Consider the following 18,628-nt stretch of genomic DNA (forward strand, 5'->3'; position numbering starts at 1 on the left):
ACTGTGTCATATACAGCACTGAGATACAGCACACGACACTGTGTCATATACAGCACACTACACTGTGTCATATACAGCACTGAGATACAGCACAGTACACTGTGTCATATACAGCACTGTGTGGCAGTGTGGTGACAAGCCTAATTGTTCTGCCTTTGTCTCAGGCATAGGAGGAAAGAAGGCGAAGGAGGGATTAGGGTGAAAACAGGGGGAAAGGAGTGAAGGACAAAAGAGAAAAGATGGAGAAGGGAAGTGGGTGAAGGAGCGAAGGAGTGATGGGGGGGTGGCACAGCGAAAACGAGCCCAGCGAGAAAGGGGGGGGGGGAGAGATGCCTCAGGGCTGGAAGAAGTGATTTCTCTCCAGATGGATGAACTCATTTTGTGTTTCTCCTCCCGAAGCCGTTCTGAGAGGGCCTGATTTCATCAGCCGTTAGTGTGTTTCTCTCGTACCCCGTTGTGACTCACTCTGTGTTATTCTAAAATAAATAAACATTTTTGTTCTAAAGCTCATTTGTGCGTACGCGGTGTGCATTCAATTGTGTTTGCGTAGCAGATATGCTTTTCATTGTGATTAACCGCGCATAGCTACCGCTTTACACCTTGTCCTTTGATACAGCTGCATATTTGCTGCAGCATCTCCAGTTACGTGCGTGTAGTATCTCGCCTTGCCCATAGGTGCAGCGAAACATCTTGGAGTTTCGCCACACTGCCAGTCTTTCAATCATTTCACGAGCCGTTTTAATTGGTGGACAGACTCCCTTGACTGGTCCGGACCCCACAATTCTCTGTAATACAGTATCACCACAGGATCACCTCCTGAAGCATTAGATTTTTCATTTGCTCGCCGGAGGGGACTTTGCATAACCTACATGTTGTAATACACCTGAACGTTTGCTCAAGAAATTCTGCTGAAGTGTCAGCACTCAAGGGCACAGACAAATGCCTCATCTGTGCATCCAAACGCGTTGACTGGGATCCAGGAAATCTCTTAGCTACGACTTGCGCTCCTTACTGCTAGGCTACACTTCTGTCCATGAAAATGGTGGCCTTTTTCCGCTGATGTGCTGGACCCAGGCGTGGTGGCCCAGGTACAGCCCCTCCTTGTCTTCCAGGGAGGAATAAACCCGGAGTTTCAGGCTCTGGCCTGATCCCAAGCAGGCCCACGGCAGGGTTTAGCGTACTGCGACATGTCAGGTGTGAGCATAGCCGTCAGGAATGTGGACGTGTTGTTGGAGTCTTGTGGTGATTATTTGAAGTGTAGTTACATGACTAGCATAGCTATCAAAGATAGTCTTGTGACATTTGCTTGTTATCAGGCTGTCATCCCTGCCCTCGCTAGCGGTGTAGGTGTATAACAGCTTTAGCTAAATATAGTTACTGCAATTCTACAGTTATCACAGAAAGTGTGGAAGGTGAGGGAACATATGTACTTTACACCAAATACTGTTTATATTCTATGCAAAACTGTAAATTTATACCGCTCTCACAAGGTTTAAAAAACTATAATTCATACAATTTTTATGTTTGCTACCCAGAAAGCAAAAACAAACAAATTTGCTATACGGACAGCTATGGAACTCCATAAATTTACCACGGGTTCTGCTGCAGGAAACCAAACAACCCGTATCAGCCAATCGGGGCTGGGCTGTAGCATGGCGTGGCTGGGCACGGCCTGTGCACGGTCATTCCTATCCTGTGCTCTAAGCGAGGGCCCCTCTCTCACTCTGTCCTACTTCTGCAGCGGCAGGCATTATTTCATCGATCAGATTCAGGCAAAGCGAATATTAAACGCTGGCCGATCCGAGCAGAGAAAATGAAATCTGCATACTGTGCAGCGTAAAGACAGTGGGGTCGGAGGCTGGGGGGGAGGAGAAATTTACACAGCGTGCTCGAGTCAGCGAACGAAGGAAGGGCGGGGGTGGGGCTGTAGCTCATGAATATCTCACGCTCTGCAGCGAGACGCTTATGTGGCGCTCCGCGTTATGTCATTGCCTGACCCAGAATCCTTTAGCGGGGATCAGGGGCAACACCGGGGCAGCCTCACGGTGGCAGCCCTGTGTAGGGCCCGACAGCACATCTGGCGACGGCCGTGCTCTAAAGCGAGATACGTGCATACGCGAGGGCCGAGCAATCGAAAGCATCAGCTCTCAGGTCTCTCCTCGCTGCCGCGTAGGCACCTAATGAGGAGCACCGCGTTACGTAAGGGGAGAAGCGAATAACAAACAGCACTCCTCCCTGCTCCCCTGCCTGCTTATCGTTGCCTGCGGCTGTCAAGCAGGCAGGTCTGATACGAGAGACTGTGGCAGAGAGAGACAGCAAGGCAGTGCTGGAGGGGTGGCGGGTTTAGGGCTGAGCTGTGAGGGGTGGAGGGTTCAGGAGTGAAAGTTTCGGGGTGAGCTGTGAGGAGTGAAAGTTTATGGGTGAGTGGGAAGGGGTGAGAGTTTAGGGGTGAAAGTTTACTCTTTAGGTGAGTGGTAAGGATTTAGTGATGAAAGTTAAGTTGTGAGCTGTGAGATTTAGCAGTAAAGGAGCTTGTGGTTAGGCAGTTTCTTCTGTTGCCTCCTACAGTGCTGGTCCAGGTGGTTAGATTCACAGCTTTGGCCTCAGTAAAAGAGGGTAAGAGGGTAATGACCTGACAGAAGGTGAAATATGGCTTTGAAAGCCTCCTTCTGGGAGGTTGTGGACGCTCACTCTCAGCTCTGACGCCAAACCAGCTTTGCTGTTTGGCGCATATGGATTACGATGTCTTCTTCACCAGCCTCACTGTTCTCTCTTTTGTCTCTACAGGTGGACTCCTGTGGATGGGAAGTACTTCCTGATCTTCGCAGCCCCACCCCACCCCCCTTGTCTTCCCTCTCCCCCCTCCTGCACCCCCACCCCCTGCCGCCCCAACTCCCCCCTCCCAAACCGCTTAGCTCCACCCCCCCACGTGCTGTCGCCATGACGTCCACACTGCAGACGCCGGCCTTCCGGCTGGCCCCTCCCCTCTACAGCTGCGAGGATGAGATTGAGCGCCGCTACGAGATCGTACCCTCGGTCGTCTGCTCCATGTGCTGCCTCTTCGGCATCATCTACTGCTTCTTTGGTAAGGCCCAAAATGCTGGGAGAGAGAAGAGCATGCTGGGAGAGAGCAGAGTGTGCTGGGTTATGGGTGTGTTCTGGGGGAGCTCAATGCCTTGAGTAAGGGCGTATGTCTGGACAACCACCATTCACACACCCTTCACAGCTGAATCGACGTATTCTGGCTCCGCGTAAAGCGACGAGGATGAGGGTGCCTCTATGGCAGGGAGGGGATCCGCTGGGTAGGGGAACGGCCGGCCCGAATCCTGGACCCGACCTCTGGGAATGCTTTACCAATTACATGGATGTGACTTCTGGATTGCTTCGGAGAATTGGGTCTTTATCTCCTAATTGAGCTGGTTCCAGCAGATTCGGTAACGCTGGAAATGTAATGGAAGCGCAAATAGGGCGACAATATGGATAATGGTTTTTTTAAAGGATTTGTGTCATGCTGAAGGATTAACTGCTAGAGTGCCCACGCTGCCTGTTATACTGTAGGTGTGTGTCTGTGTGTGTGTGTGTGTGTGTGTGTGTGTGTTTGTGTGTGTGTTAGAGAGAGAGAGAAGGAGACAGAGGGAGAAAGAGAGAGTGTTGGAAGGCGCACAGAATATCATTTTGTGCATCTACATACATACAGAGAGAAAGACTGCGTAGTGTAACAGTCTGTAATGAGGTATGGGCCCGATGTCATGCATCTGGTAGTACACCCCCTAGTGGTGATGGGAACTCCCTGCTGTGGTGACCCCTGCACACTTAAAGTGAACACTCTCTACCCCTCCCTGACAGTGACTGAGTGCTGCTCTCTACATTTATTATTCATTTAAGTGAGTATCTGGGTCACTCTCACTGTGACACACAATCATCTTATATAATCATCTTCCTCAGCCCACTTTATGTTTTTTTTCTCTCCCCCTATGTTACTCTCTCTCTATGTCCATTTCTCTCTCTCTTTCTCTCAGTAGGCAATATGCGAGGCTAATGAAGAAGATCTTCTACATCATCAGGGTTTTGCTATTTGAAATTGTTAGAGTGAGGAGCTTGTTATGCTCGACTACGTAGTTTTGTCAAGGGTTTTGTTTTGTGTGTGTGTGTGCGTTGATGTGTGTGTGTATGTGTGTGTGATGGGGTGGGCGAATCGGACAGCTCTTATTGCTGTTACATAAATGTAATAAAAAGTACCTCTCTGAATATCGGTATCAGATAAAGTATCAGAAGAGGAACAGGGGAATAACTGGAAAACAAAGAAACAAGTTAATTATCTCTAGGAACCAACACTGCAGCATTACCTGTAACCAAACTCTCTCTCTGTCTCCCTTTGTCTCTCTCGTCTGGCATTTCTTTTCCTCTCCCTGTACAACCCCTCTGTTCCACCTATCTTTTCCCCTCCTCTTTTTTTCTCTCTATCCCTCCTTTTCTTTCTTTTCTCCTACCTGTGTCCATCCAACCTTCTTTCAACCCCCGTTCCTCCACCGCCCCATCTCTCTTCCATCTCTCCTCATCCTCTTCTCTTCTTTCTCTGCCTTCTCTCCTTTCTTCACTTCTCCCTCCCCTGCCCCTCCTTCTCTTCCTCCTCCTCCTTGTCCTCCTCTTCTCTTTCTTCTCCACCCTCCCTCCTATCCACCCATCCTCTTCCTCTTTTTTTCTTCCTTCTCTCTCTCCTTCTTCCTTCTCTCTTCTCTTTCTTCCTTCTGAACCCTCTCTCCTAACTTCCCCTCTCACTCCTCTTCCTCCTCCTCCTCTCACTCCTCTTCCTCCTATCCCTCCTCTCCCTCCTCTTCCCCCTCTTCCCCCCTCCCCTCCCTCAGGCTACCGCTGCTTCAAGGCGGTGATGTTCCTGACGGGCCTGATGTTCGGCTCCATCATCATCTTCATGCTGTGCTACAAGGAGAGGGTGCTGGACACGCAGCTGAGCGTGGAGGCCAGCGTGGGCATCGGCCTGGGCATCGGCGTGCTGTGCGGCCTGGTCACCATGCTGGTGCGCAGCGTGGGCCTCTTCATGGTGGGCCTGCTGCTGGGCCTGCTGGTGGCGGTGGCGGCGCTGGTGGTGATGGAGGAGTTCTACCACCCGCGCACGGTGTGGATCCCGCTGGGCATGCTGCTGGGCTCGGGCATGCTGTTCGCCGTGCTGACGCTGCAGTGGCAGCGCTGCTTCACCACGCTCTCCACCGCCGTCTTCGGCTCGGCCGTCATCACCGTCACCGTCGACTACTTCATCGAGCTCTTCATGCTGGTGCGCTACGTGTACGAGCGCATCAAGGTGGCGCCGCGCCGGCCCGTGTGCTGGTTCAGCTGGGTCATCCTGGGCGTGTGGCCCGTGCTCACCCTGCTGGGGGTGCTGATCCAGTGGAAGGTCACGGCGGAGGGGTACTCCCACACTGAGGGTGAGTCCGTGTGCGGGGACGGTCCGGGTCAGCACTCTCAGCCTGTAAATGCGGGGACCTTATCACTGTTAGCTTTCTCTCTTTGGCGCTCTGCACTGCCATTCACCTGACAGGGGTGGCAGTGCAGAATAGTGGTAATGGAGCAGGGCTTGTAACCAAAATGTTGCTGGTTTGATTCCCCGCTGGGGCACTGCTTCTGTACCCTTGGGCAAGGTACCCAGAGTCGCCTCAGTAAATATCCTGCTGTATAAATGGATACCATGTAAAAACTGTAACATGTGTAAGTCATTCTGGGTAAGAGTGTCTGCTAAATGCCAATAATGTAATGTAAGGAATGATGTGATTTAGGAGCTGCTCTGATTCCCCTATTGGGCAGAAATGTAGGTAATGGCTACATAGACCTGCAAGATTACCTTGTATTACTGCAGTCTTTGGATTAATTTAGAGTATATTGTATTGTGCATGAATGTTACAAATTGCATGAATGTACAGAACCAGTCAAAAGTTTGGACACACCTGATAATGGAAACATGCATTCAAAGACATGTTGATGTAAAGACATGCTTAAATGTTAAAAGTTTGTTTCTTAAACAGATATAAATAGTGAAGTTGATGCCTATGTATGAATTTTATTTTAAAGAAATATTTTTTGTTACTTTGAAGAATCTAAAATATAAGATAAAGATAAGATAAAACAGTAAAAATAGAGAATAAAAGTTGTGTCCAAACTTTTGACTGGTACTGTATGTACTTATGTACTGTCATGTCTTGTGCCCTGTGGCGGTACTTACTCCCACTGTAGGTAATGTTTCCCACAATGGTGCTGTGTTTCAGCGATGGCAGTAATGATTCAGTATCTGTGCAGCACATTGCCTGGCCATACTGAATGTGCTTCTTGTAAGTCACTCTGGATAAGAGTGTCTTCCAAATTAATAAATGTAGTGTCGTATGCTGTACTTATAAACTTATTACACATATGCACTTACGGTAGATCCAGTTGTCACATCAGAGAGGGACTGACGTGTGTTCAGATGTGGTCTATTGTGTTCAGCATGCTTCCATTGTCGATGCAGCTTTATTGAATGTACTTATTATTCCTGTTTTGTGAGTGGCTCTAGGTAAAGACATCCGCTAAATAGTGAACTCTACAAGGAGTTCTTAGAAGGCAGGATTTGGAGGGTGTGGTGTGATATGCTTTCTTGTGTGGGTGCTGTGTTTGGGAAGCTCCCTGAAATGAAGTGGGCTGGAATAATAAAGAGGGGGGGCAGGGGGGTCTGGATGTGGACCAGGGTGGAGTGGCTGTTGGACTGTAGGCTCTCGCTGCTCTGTGTAAGTGGTGACTGGTGGGTGAGACAAGGGGGAGGATGAGAACTGACCTGCAGCCCGATAGCCGTCCTGAGCGTGTTTGGTCTCATTAGCACGTTCGCCCAGTTTTGTGAGGATCAACCATCAGCCGCCGGTTCTTCTCTTCTTAATTTGCGTTAATTGCGTGCATGGGAAATGGTCAGGAAAGATTGACCTTTTGTATTTTGGATGTACCTGCATTTAGAATGTCGATGTCCACTTTGAGAACACTGTGAGGGGAGCCGCAAAAGACTCGTTAAACACAACGGACCACGACGTGCCGATGAGGGTGAGGCAATGATGGGAAATCAAGATTGTACACAAGTGGCACCTACTGCGCTAATTATAGGGCTAATCTGCGGCACTAACTGCCGTTGTGAACTTCATAGAACCAGGATATGCTATGGTCCAAATTATTTCACGCTATGCAGTGTCTGTGTTGTATTAATTCAGTGTAATAAGAAGTGCACAAAGGCAACCCTGACACAGTAAACAAAAAAGACAAGTAAAAAAAAAGGGTTTCAGCTGCTGATTGCTTACTAAGTCAACAATGGGTTGAGGGTAGATGCTGATTTAAAGGTGCAGTCCAATCCATTCAAACCTCAGGCCAGGCCAGCACTGGCAGTATGTTGGGCACTGTACAGTAGCCATGGTGACCTGAGCTTCCCCATTCGCTTGTGGGCGGTGGGAGGCTGGGAGCCCGTCACGTTCACCTCTGAACAGAGCAGACTAATCAGAGCAGCAACAGCAGGAGCTGGAGAAGGCGTGGCGAAGGGGGGGAGTTGGGAAGGACTGGAGTGGAGGATGTTCAGATAAAGGTGAGATAGCGTTGCCACAGCAACATGTAGGATTTAGCAGAATGCTGTCATGTGCAACAGAGACATTATCACAATGTGAGGTCAAGGCAAACATCAAAGAGCAACAAGCAGCTGTGCCGGTGGGCTCTCTGGGCTCTCTGACAGGTAGCAGTGCTGTGACTGGGCTTAAAGGCTGTGATGTAATGGAGGTGAAGAGGGGGCAGGGCACCGTTATTGGAGACAGGACGTGGCCAGAAGAGACAGGGTACACTCAGAGGAGTCACGACGTGGTCTGAAGAGGCAGGGCGCGGTCAGAGGAAGCCAGGTGCGGTCTGAGGAAGCCGGGTGTGGTCAGAGGAAGCCGGGCATGGTCAGAGGAAGCAGGGCGCGGTCAGAGGAAGCCGGGTGCGGTCTGAGGAAGCAGGGTGCGGTCTGAGGAAGCAGGGTGCAGTCAGAGGAAGCAGGGTGCGGTCAGAGGAAGCAGGGTGTGGTCTGAGGAAGCTGGGTGCGGTCAGAGGAAGCCAGGTGCGGTCAGAAGAGGCAGGGTGCGGTCAGAGGGGGTAGGGCGTGGTGAAAGTAGACAGGACACTGTGAGAGAGCGGGCGGAGGGGGAGATCATTAAGTGAATCCCCTAACAGATGGTGCATGTTAGGTGGTGTGCAGAGATGTCAGAGTCAGGCATCGCGAACTGCATGAAATAAGCACTATAATCACGTTCATGACAGAATTCCCAAAGTGGAGCAGGGCAGTGTGTCAGGGAATACATTAGCGTCTGATTTTGTGTGATGATGCAGCTTTGGTTTCAAAATCACGGCGTGTTGCAAGAGTAACATGCAATGGGCAGATACAGGGAGAGAAAGCAAGCCCCTGCTGAGGAAGGGTGCGTGCGTGACCCTGTATTTGCAGCCTGTCTTTGTGTGTCTGTGTGAGAGCATGTGTGTGATTATGTATGGACATGATCAGAAGAAACCGTCTTTCTTGCTAAGTGATAATCAGTCGTCAGTGGTCTGTGTGTGTGTTTGTGTGTGTGTGTGTGATTGTATATTGTATATATTGTATGCTGTGAGCTCACGTGCATCTCTCCCTGCTCAGTGATAATCAGCCATCAGAGGTGTGTGTGTGTGTGTGCGTGTGTGTGTGTGTGTGTGTGTGTGTGTGTATGTGTGTGATTGTATATTGTATATGTGTATGTGGTGTGAGTATGTGTATGGTCATTACTTTCTCTCCCTTCTTAGTGATAATCAGCCATCAGAGGTGTGTGTGTTTGTGTGTGTGTGATTGTATATTGTATATGTGTATGTGGTGTAAGTATGTGTATGGTCATTACTGTCTCTCCCTGCTCAGTGATAATCAGCCATCAGAGGTGTGTGTGTTTGTGTGTGTGTGTGTGATTGTATATTGTATATTGTATATGTGTATATGCTCACGTGCATCTCCCTGCTCAGTGATAATCAGCCGGCAGCAGCGGCGGGTGCAGCTGATGCGGATCCGGCAGAAGGACGAGCGCAGGGAGGGCAGGAAGAAGAAGAAGAAGCAGCAGCGGCACTACCACCCCCACCACACGCACCACCCCAAAGCCATGCAGCCCGAGCCCGCATACCGCCGCAAGCCCAACCCCATCCGCCGCTACGACGGCGACGTGCTCTCTCCGGTGAGACCCTGTCCCTCGCTGTGCGCTCATCTCCCTCTCTGTCTCTCTCTCTCTCTCTTTCTCCTTCTCTCTTCCTTTCCCTCTTTTGCTCTCTCCCTCTCTCTCTCTCCCTCTCTCCCTCTCCCTCTTTCTCTCTCTCCCCCCTCTCTCTCTCTTTCTTCTCTCCCCCTCCTTCTCTCTTCCTTTCCCTCTTTTGCTCTCTCCCTCTCTCTCTTTCCCTCCTTCTCTTTCTCTCTCTCTCTCCCTCTTTCTCCCCCCCTTTCTCTTTCTTTCTCTTTCCCTCCTTTTCTTTCTCTCTCTGTCTCTATTGCAGCTCACACTGGTTACTCATGATCAGGAGCTGATATCTCTCGTACCCATTTCCTAGAGGCAGACCCGTTTGAGCTTGGGCAGAAAGCTGGCAGACCCAGTTCAGCTTGATTATCACTAGACTCCAGTAACATCAACATGAGCAGCAGAGTATGATGCCTTGCTGAGATCTGGCGCTTGTCCCGGTCGAGACAACTGTCGAGGATCTGTGGGAAAACCAGACACGTTACTTTTTCCCCATCTCCTGGTATTCCTTGGGTTGCTGCCTGCTGTCAGGCCATCAATCAATTATTTATTTGCTATAGCATTTTCACATTTGAGGTTGTCACAAAACGCTGTGTATGTAGTATAGTTGATTTTAAAGAGGGAGTAAAAAACCCAGAAAACTCAGACTCTCTGACCCCAGAAAAATGGCAGCTGAGAGACTCCTGGAAAATAGGGGAATGCTAACTTTGGTATAACGCATTGTTCATTGCGACAGTTCCATTCCACAGCCAGTGTGGTTTGGACAGGGGATGGGGCGGTGGCCTCAGGCAGGGTATGCATGGGGACACTCCATCTGGCAGTACACAGCGCAGTAGTGGCCCAGACGTCTTGTTCATTGTGTGATCTGAGTTTGTATCTTTATTTCTTTCTCCCTCCTCACCGCTTTCTCTCTTTGCCTCGCTGTGTCTCAGAGCTACATCCAGAGCTTTCGGGACCGGCAGACCGACAGGCACGGGTACCCTCAGGGCAGGATGGTCAGCGGGACCCACACCATGGTGGACCTGGACTACGACTGCGGCTCCACCGTGCCCCTGACGGCCTCGGCGGGGCCCGCCGTGCGGGTGTGACGCAGCCCCCCCGCTGGCCCGCGGCGGTAACGCGGCCGCCGTGCCGTGACTGCACGGGAGGAGGCAGAGCGGCGGGAACAGCCCCACCCCCCGTGCCCTGCAGCCCAGCTCCCTCCCCCTCACGTCCCCCACCGGATGCGCAAAGCAAATGCCGTCCCCCGACCTTTGACCCCTGACCCTGTGTCCGTCTTCTCCCCACCCCCGTCACTCCCGGGCCCCATTCTTACATTCCCATGATGGGGGACTCCCACGGGCTGGGTGGAAGAGACTGGCTGGACGTCCTCTGTCCCTTTAATATCCTCATACTCTACTTCTACGATTCAAACTCTCTCGTCCAGTATTATATCCGCCTCCCAGATCACAATGAAGGCCACATTCGTACTATGCTCAAGCGCAGTCCAGTCACATTGCACACGTTGCACACAGATGTATCCATTACAGTCTGATCCGCTACACATGTGAGGTTCTCTTGGCTGCAGCATGTATGTGTCTGGGCGGAGGTCGACGTGCTGGCTTCAGTGTGTGTGTGTCTGGGCTGAGGTGGTCCTGTTGGCCGCGGTGTGTGTGTCTGCGGAGAGGTGGTCCTGTTGGCCGCGGTGTGTGTGTCTGGTGAAAGCCACTCCCTGGGGTTCTGGGGATTCTGGGAGAGCACAGAGTTCAGGGATGGCCGGGAATGCACGAGTGTGTGCTCGGCCGACCGTGGCAATCACATTATGGAGTTATTCATTTACTAAGAGCTCTGGGATTCACTCGGGTGGTTTTTTTAATCTCTGAATGAAATCCCCAAGCCCATCACCTCCTCCCATACACACACGCAGGCACACACACTCAAACAGCCTAGCTCATGGGAGTTGGGGCCTGTTTGCAGTCTGAGAGATGAAGGCGGCAGTGTCCACCTCTGTTGGGTGTGGGAGCCTCAATAAAGAAGAAAACAGGACCATTGTTCCAGAGAGGAGAAAGGAAATATAAACTAGTATAAAACAGTGCCCCCTCTTTTTTATGGAATGCAGGAACTCCAGCCAAATCTGCCAGCTGGTGAAGAAATTTTCCCATTAATTTTGGGAAATTGTCCCTCCCAAAACACTCGCACACAAACACATACACACGCACACACACACACACACACACACATAAACACATACACAGAATACTCACACAAACACATACACACACACACACACACTTTTACAGTTTGAGTGGACTCTGTTTGTCTAATGCAGTGCACCCCCTTCACACCGTCCCTATGCCAAGCCCAATTATGTTCCCTAAAATGGGAGGGGAACATACCCTTTTGCAAATCTCTCAGCTGGACACGGAAGGCCAGCTGGAGTCTTGTCTCAGGAAATTCTTCACTGAGACCCCGTTCAAAAAGTCTTTGTGCCACCTTTCTCCCATGGGGAGGAGAGAGAGAGAGGTTTCAGTGACACGAGGACACAGTAATAAAGAAACAGATGTGATGGAGGGGAAGCTGGGGGGGGTTAGCACGTGCTGGGAGGGACGGAGTCCTGTGGACAGTAGTGAGGTGGCCTGGGTTTCTGGGGACACTTCAGATGGAAGGGCCAGGACTGCTGCTGCCCCAACACAGAGCTCTGCACCTTTTCTACCAGCAAAACAGTGGACTGTATGTATATGTGTGTGTGTGTGTGTGTGTTTTTGTGTATGTGTGTATGCATGTGAGTGTATGTGTGTGCGTGTGAGTGTATGTGTGTGTGTGTGTGTGTGTGTGCTTGTGTGTATGCGTGTGTGTATGTGTGTGTGCATGTGAGTGCATGCGTGTGTGTGTGTGTGTGTGCGTGTGAGTGTGTGCATGTGAGTGTATGTGTGTGTGTGTGTGTATGCATGCATGTGAGTGTATGCGTGTGTGTGTGTGTGTGCGCGTGTGTGTGTGTGTGTGTGTGTGTATGCATGTGAGTGTATGCGTGTGCGTGTGCGTGTGTGTGTGTGTGTGTGTGTGTGTGTGTGTGTGTGTGTGTATGCATGTGAGTGTATGTGTGTGTGCGTGTGCGCCCGTGTGTGTGTGTGTGTGTGTGTGTGTAAAGAGTAAAGAGGGATGAGGGAACAGGAAATACATGGATCTGAAGCGGAAGAGTGGAACACTGGCCCTGGAGCATTATGGGATTCCGGTTGTTGCCATCTCCTCCCATCTGCAGGTCAGGGTCCTTCAAGGAAAGGACCGTATGACTCTAAGTGTGGCTTCAGCGTCTTTCTTCTTTATTTTGTGTGGAGGAGTGGAAAGCTGGAAGGATAACAGGGCTGGGGTCCGAATATTCCTACAGTCAGACTGCAGCTGTCTCTCCATCCTCCTGTACACTTTGTAAAGCATTGTTTTTTGTTGTACATATACAGTGTTGTATTCTTGCAACTGTTCACTTCTTTCTGCTTTTCAAATGGGCTGATCGATTCATCTGTTAGATCAGACTTTGGTTTATGTATTATGTCCCTAATATTTTGTGTCCCTCTGGAAGTGTGTGACATTAATTTATTTGTTTGTTTATTTATTGAAATGACCAGGGCTTTGTTTGCACCTTCCAGTCTGGGCTGTCTGTTCAGGGGTCCCTGAATCCGTGCTAGAAGCACAGCTCCTGTTGGGTGCTATACCTTCTCAAAAATGTGACCATTGTCTGTCCATTACTATTATTGTTCCTCTTAATTATCATTTGTATTATATTAATGCATGTCTTTTTATGGACCTGGATATGATAAAAATGTGATTCTAAAGCCTTTTTGAGTATTTAGTTCGGTGCTGATATTTACTTCCTGTTGCTGTGAGTGTGTGTGAATGTGAGTGTGAGTGTGTGTGTGTGTGTGTGTGTGTGTGTGTGTGTGTGTGTACATGATTGCAGGTTTGTGGGTATGTGGGCTGGTGGTACACAGGGCAGAAGATGATATGAACCTATGCATGAATGAGTATGTTGTACGTGCGAGCGGTATGTGTGTGTACGGACACCTATGACTCGGATTACTATTGAGAATTAAACTGCCATGCATTGTTTCAAAATGTTTTGCAAATATGTTTACAATGAATAAATTGCTGACAATGGGGTGCAACAGTAAGCATTTTTTTTGAAGTATAAAAAGTAGAGTTATTGCAGAATGTTCACTGTTACAACACGCGATGGTTTTGTGGAACAGAATGGAATGTTCAGTCAGTGCTGCAAGCCAAAATGTCTTACACACGTTAATCCCACTGGTTGCTGGGAATTCCTACTGAGCACAGTGACATCACTGTCCTTAGTTATTGTGCAAGCCACAGGAATGGGCCACTGGGTATTTGTGAATAAAGAGAATGGTGAGGATTGTCTTGTGAAGTCATGATGTTAGACCTGAAAGAGGACCTCTGTGTTGGACACGACACTGTATTGAATGCCAGTGTAACAGCAGAGTCTGGTGTCAGTTATGGGAGATTGGGCTGTAGAGAGTGGTGTTGACAAGGGGAATATATGACACAATTTGGAACCCAACAGTGGCGCTAAATCTTGCGTCTCCCTTATCCCAAAAGGATTGTCTTAAGATGACACATCAGTCCTCACAGAGGGGATGAGAAGAAAGAGCCAGCCCCTTGGTGTGTTCATTTTAGCACGGCAGGATAAGCTTCCTCTCAAAATGCAAACAAAACTAAAGGTTGGGAAGAATAATTTTCCATATTGTTTACATATGTTTGCCTCACAGCACTGGTCTTTTCTTACCATTACATTTGACAGAGTTTTTTTTTTCCGCAAAACCGAGACAAAAGTACATTAAATCAAAACGGCTTGATCTTGAGGGGTTTCAGGGGTGTTGTTCTTTTCTTGTAAAAATTCCCTTGGATGCTTCCAAGGGAAAAAAATCCATTCAATGCTGATCCATGCTGATTCAAATGATCAACTCGTTATAAACTCCTGAAGCTGCTTAATAACAAGCTGATCATTTGAATCAGCTGTGTTGGAGCAGGGAGAGATCTAAAACATGTAGGACAAGGGGTACTCCAGGAGAGGTTTGGGAAATGCTGATCTAGAACGTAATATTGATGTTAGTTTCCTGTGTGTACGAGTATACATTGCACCATATTAGCTTTTTCTGTGTTGTGAGATGTCATATCTTTGGTTCAGTGTTATGTAGGATTGGTAATTGACCCCCAGAGCATATTGTCGGAATTGTTTTGCTGCGTTCGGCCCTGATGGTCTAGAGCTTGGAGCCGCTCCACTTGACACACTGATGTACAACGTTATTACAGATGAGCATGGCGGAACACTGTAATTACCTTTGTCAAAGTGCCCTCTCTGGAGTGCTCTATGAAGAAGCCAGCTTCTTTCCTTTCTTTGCGCCTTCTTTAAGATAAGTGGAGCGCCTCGCTGGCTATTTTTACCCATTTAATTGCACAGAAACCTTGGATTCTCCTTTATTGGAAGTGTGAATCTGTTCTGTTGAAGTGTCTCCTTTAGTGTGCACAACCAAAGAGAAAATTTGTTTTTTTTTATGTGAGGAGGAATGAGAAAGGTGCCAAATACATGTTCTGGAGCCGCCACTTCCTTTGCGTTCATTTACATACACATTCCGTCATTTAGCAGACACTCTTACCCAGAGTGACTTGCAAAAAGTGAGAACAGTAGTCGGTATATCTGACATCAGTAAGAGAACAGACCGTCTAACAGACCGCCATGTAAGAAGAGGGCATACAGGACACTGCTGACCACGTCTGAGGACACATCAGCACCCAGCAGTTCTGTGAGTGGTTAAGTGCTTCTGTATATACAGTTGTGAGAAAAAACGTTTGTGAACCCTTTGAGATTATTTCTCAAAGGGATGAGATTATTTCTGCTGAAAGTTTCTAAATCTAACAGGTCGCATACTTTTTCCAGCCTAGACTGCGATTGTTTAGACTATGTGTTCAATGAAGAAATGAAAAAGTGCAATTGTTTGTGTGTTATTTCTTTAATCAGATTGTGTTTATCCAATATTCTGACTTAGATGAAGATCAGACCACGTTTTCGGAGCAATTAATGGAGGAATGCAGCTAATTCCAAAGGGTTTACAAACTTTTTCTCACAAACTCAATGTTAGGTACGCAGTAGTGAGACTATATACCTACCGGAAAAGTTACCACATGCCCCATAGTAAAACATCAACATACCCTACCATAAAACTACATAATTCAGGGAGAGGAGCTCATGGCTGGGTAGGGTAAGCGAGGTGCTGTCAGAAGAGGTGGGTCTTCTATCTTTGATGGGAGGTGGCTGGTGACTCTGCTGTCCTGACCACTACAGGAAGCTCGTCCCACAAAATTGTGGCCAGGAGAGGCAGAAGATGTGCCCAGAATACATGCGTACAAAGCAGGCGACAGCCAGCGTCTTGATGCTGCAAACCAGAGTGACCTGGCAGACCTGGAGCGCGGTCTGAATGGCGGATTGGAGAGAAGGGGGAGTCAGTCCCCCCATCATCCCCATACAGATGGTATTTGCTACCATTCACTCAAATCCAGGAACACTTACACGCAGTGTTAAAATCCACCTTACTGGAAATGTCTGATGGATTTCTCCATGTCAGTGTTTTTGCATTCTTACTTTGACTAATGATTCATGCAGTAATTTCTCAGTCGGGCTGTGTATATTTATACCTGGCCACATTCCCCTGTACTGTGATATTGATTCCCTGGAAATATAAAATAGAACAGATTTCTTGGAAAAAAGAACCTCATATCAATTACGACATCTCCACCTACCCATTCACCAAAAAGAGCATTTGATGTTTAGCAAATGTTATTTTACAGTATCACAGAGATCACAGGCTTTATCTTTATCCTTGATCTGATCCACACATATTTGAGATAAAACCGTGCTAAAATAACAGCCCAATTAATGTAATGAGTCAGGATATTGTGCCGTACAGTAGATCTATTTTTAGTTAAACTTCATATTGTATGTGACTGCTTTGGCAGTCCTGCTTTAGGTTGGCCCACTCGTAAAGCATTGTTGCGTTGAACTGAGAGAGACAAAAGAGAACAGGTTTTAAAAACTTAATCAGGCGGCTCTAATTGCTCTAACTGCTGTAATTTGCTCTAGCTGCCAAAATTTCCCCTTTTGTACGGGACTGAAAAACAAACCGTTCCTCCATTCATACGCTACATGACCCGGTTCCCTCCCTCCCTCCCCTGGCTGTGACTCACACAGCAGACCTGGGACCGGATTGGGCCCAAAAGGTCAGGGCCTGACCTCTGCAGCGCTAAGGGGGTAACGTGCGCACGCCTCGTTTCCCGTAGGCGCCTCTTCACAGGCAGAGGCCCAGCTGTCAGGGTGCTGTGAAAAGGTCACACACTCCAGGCCACGTAAGAGGAGTGTGGGGTCTGGTGTGTGTGTGTGTGTCAGCACCACAGTCTCAACCCTACGCTGCCATAGTCGGGCGGGGTCGGGCGGGGTCCGGTGAGGGGGTACTGAGACCAGACGGGGTGGGGCGTGGCTGGACACACCTCTTTCTCTCCAATCCCTTGTTTCTCTCACTCCATCCTCTCTCTTCCTCTCAAATTTGAATTCACATGGCACTTCACTTCCATGACAAACAAATTATGTTGCCAAACATTTAGCAAAACGGAACAACAGCAATTATGTATATCTGTACATTCTCAATTAACTGGCTTGCCGGTTGTCCCTCAGATTACAGCAAATGGAAATGCATTTAGCAGCCAAGTGAACAGTTTTTTAATCCTCTCCCAATAGGATAGGAATTTTTTGGATGAAGGAAGTCAGCTAAATTGAGACCGAGTTATCGAAGAGTGGGAAACATTTTCTCCAGTGTAGGAACCAATTTCTCACTTTTTGAGCAAGATAATTTCTCTTTCCCTTTCTCTCTCTCTGCTCTTGTTTAGAGAGTGTTACAGTGGAAGCCATTAATTCCTACATGTTATGCAGCCAAATCACCACCCATAAGCAATTGCTTAACTGCATGTGTGCCATGAAGTCATACAGCATATTAACACTGTATGTCTGGGATGAGCTCATACACTAGCACAACACTCCTCTGTGTCTATTGAATTATCTGTTACCTGTTATGTCCGTGTTAAGGTGTTTATTTAGTTGACATGCAATCATTAAAATTCATCAAAAAAGATCATGCTTATTCGCAGCATATGGTTATTTCTGAAACATAGCACTGGCTCTATTTCCAGTCATCTGGCAATAAAGCATGTTAATTGCATATCAATGACAACAAACCATTAAATTCCAAAGCTATTGTTTATTAAGAGCTTGTTACACCAGGTTTTCTCTTTTCAAAACTGCTACACACAAGAGCTAGGATCAACCTTATTAGCATTAGCAAAAGCAAAGAAGACTGGTGTCTGTTGAAAAATAGTATCTGTCACTAAAAAAATAAATAAAACCTAACCTTAGCCTAAATACTTTTGTGTAGTCGGTAAATGGAAGTGTCAAATGCAAGTGATGAGTCTGAAGCGTTTTGCTGTGGTTTGGGTTTATGAGCACTTGCCAGAACACTTCTGTTTTCCTCAGCTAAACCCCTATATCATGTGGATCAGGTCACTTCTGTTTTCCTCAGCTAAACCCCTATATCATGTGGATCAGGTCACTTCTGTTTTCCTCAGCTAAACCCCTATATCATGTGGATCAGGTCACTTCTGTTTTCCTCAGCTAAACCCCTATATCATGTGGATCAGGTCACTTCTGTTTTCCTCAGCTAAACCCCTATATCATGTGGATCAGGTCACTTCTGTTTTCCTCAGCTAAACCCCTATATCATGTGGATCAGGTCACTTCTGTTTTCCTCAGCTAAACCCCTATATCATGTGGATCAGGTCACTTCTGATTTCCTCAGCTAAACCCCTATATCATGTGTATCAGGTCACTTCTGATTTCCTCAGCTAAACCCCTATATCATGTGGATCAGGTCACTTCTGATTTCCTCAGCTAAACCCCTATATCATGTGGATCAGGTCACTTCTGTTTTCCTTAGCTAAACCTCTATATCATGTGGATTAGGACACTGCTGTTTTCCTCAGCTAAAACCCTTACATCATGTAGATCAGGGGTTGGCAGCTTTACTCTTTGACCTTTTTGCTTCTTTTTTGGGATCAAGTAACTCAAAGCCAATGCATTTGAAAAAATCCTCACAGTTCCATCAACGGAGGACACAGCCAGACCTTCTGTCTCGACTCTGTCAGGAGTCCTTCCTGTGGTTTTATCAAACCGGCACAGATACTGTAACCCTCTGTAATCTCACATACGTATCAAAAAAAAAACAGATGCTTCACAGTCGACTGGTCGTGCG

At 48.0% G+C, this 18,628-nt stretch overlaps 1 protein-coding gene across 1 annotated transcript; it reads left to right on the forward strand.

Moving 5' to 3' along the window:
- The first annotated feature begins 2,923 nt into the window (after positions 1–2,923).
- tmem198a (transmembrane protein 198a) lies at positions 2,924–11,523 on the forward strand. Its single transcript, XM_036539920.1, has 4 exons — positions 2,924–3,085; positions 4,866–5,441; positions 9,028–9,233; positions 10,220–11,523. The coding sequence occupies exons 1-4, from the start codon at positions 2,941–2,943 to the stop codon at positions 10,373–10,375; spliced, it is 1,083 nt and encodes a 360-aa protein (XP_036395813.1). The 5' UTR covers positions 2,924–2,940; the 3' UTR covers positions 10,376–11,523.
- The last annotated feature ends 7,105 nt before the right edge of the window (positions 11,524–18,628 follow it).

Source organism: Megalops cyprinoides, chromosome 11, assembly GCF_013368585.1.
Source record: "Megalops cyprinoides isolate fMegCyp1 chromosome 11, fMegCyp1.pri, whole genome shotgun sequence".
NCBI lineage: Eukaryota > Metazoa > Chordata > Actinopteri > Elopiformes > Megalopidae > Megalops > Megalops cyprinoides.

Coding starts and splice junctions, on each gene's coding strand:
- tmem198a (XM_036539920.1), top strand. CDS start 2,941: ATGACGTCCACACTGCAGACGCCGGCCTTCCGGCTGGCCCCTCCCCTC. Junction 3,086..4,865: donor CATCATCTACTGCTTCTTTG/GTAAGGCCCAAA, acceptor CCCCTCCCTCAG/GCTACCGCTGCTTCAAGGCG. Junction 5,442..9,027: donor GGGGTACTCCCACACTGAGG/GTGAGTCCGTGT, acceptor CTCCCTGCTCAG/TGATAATCAGCCGGCAGCAG.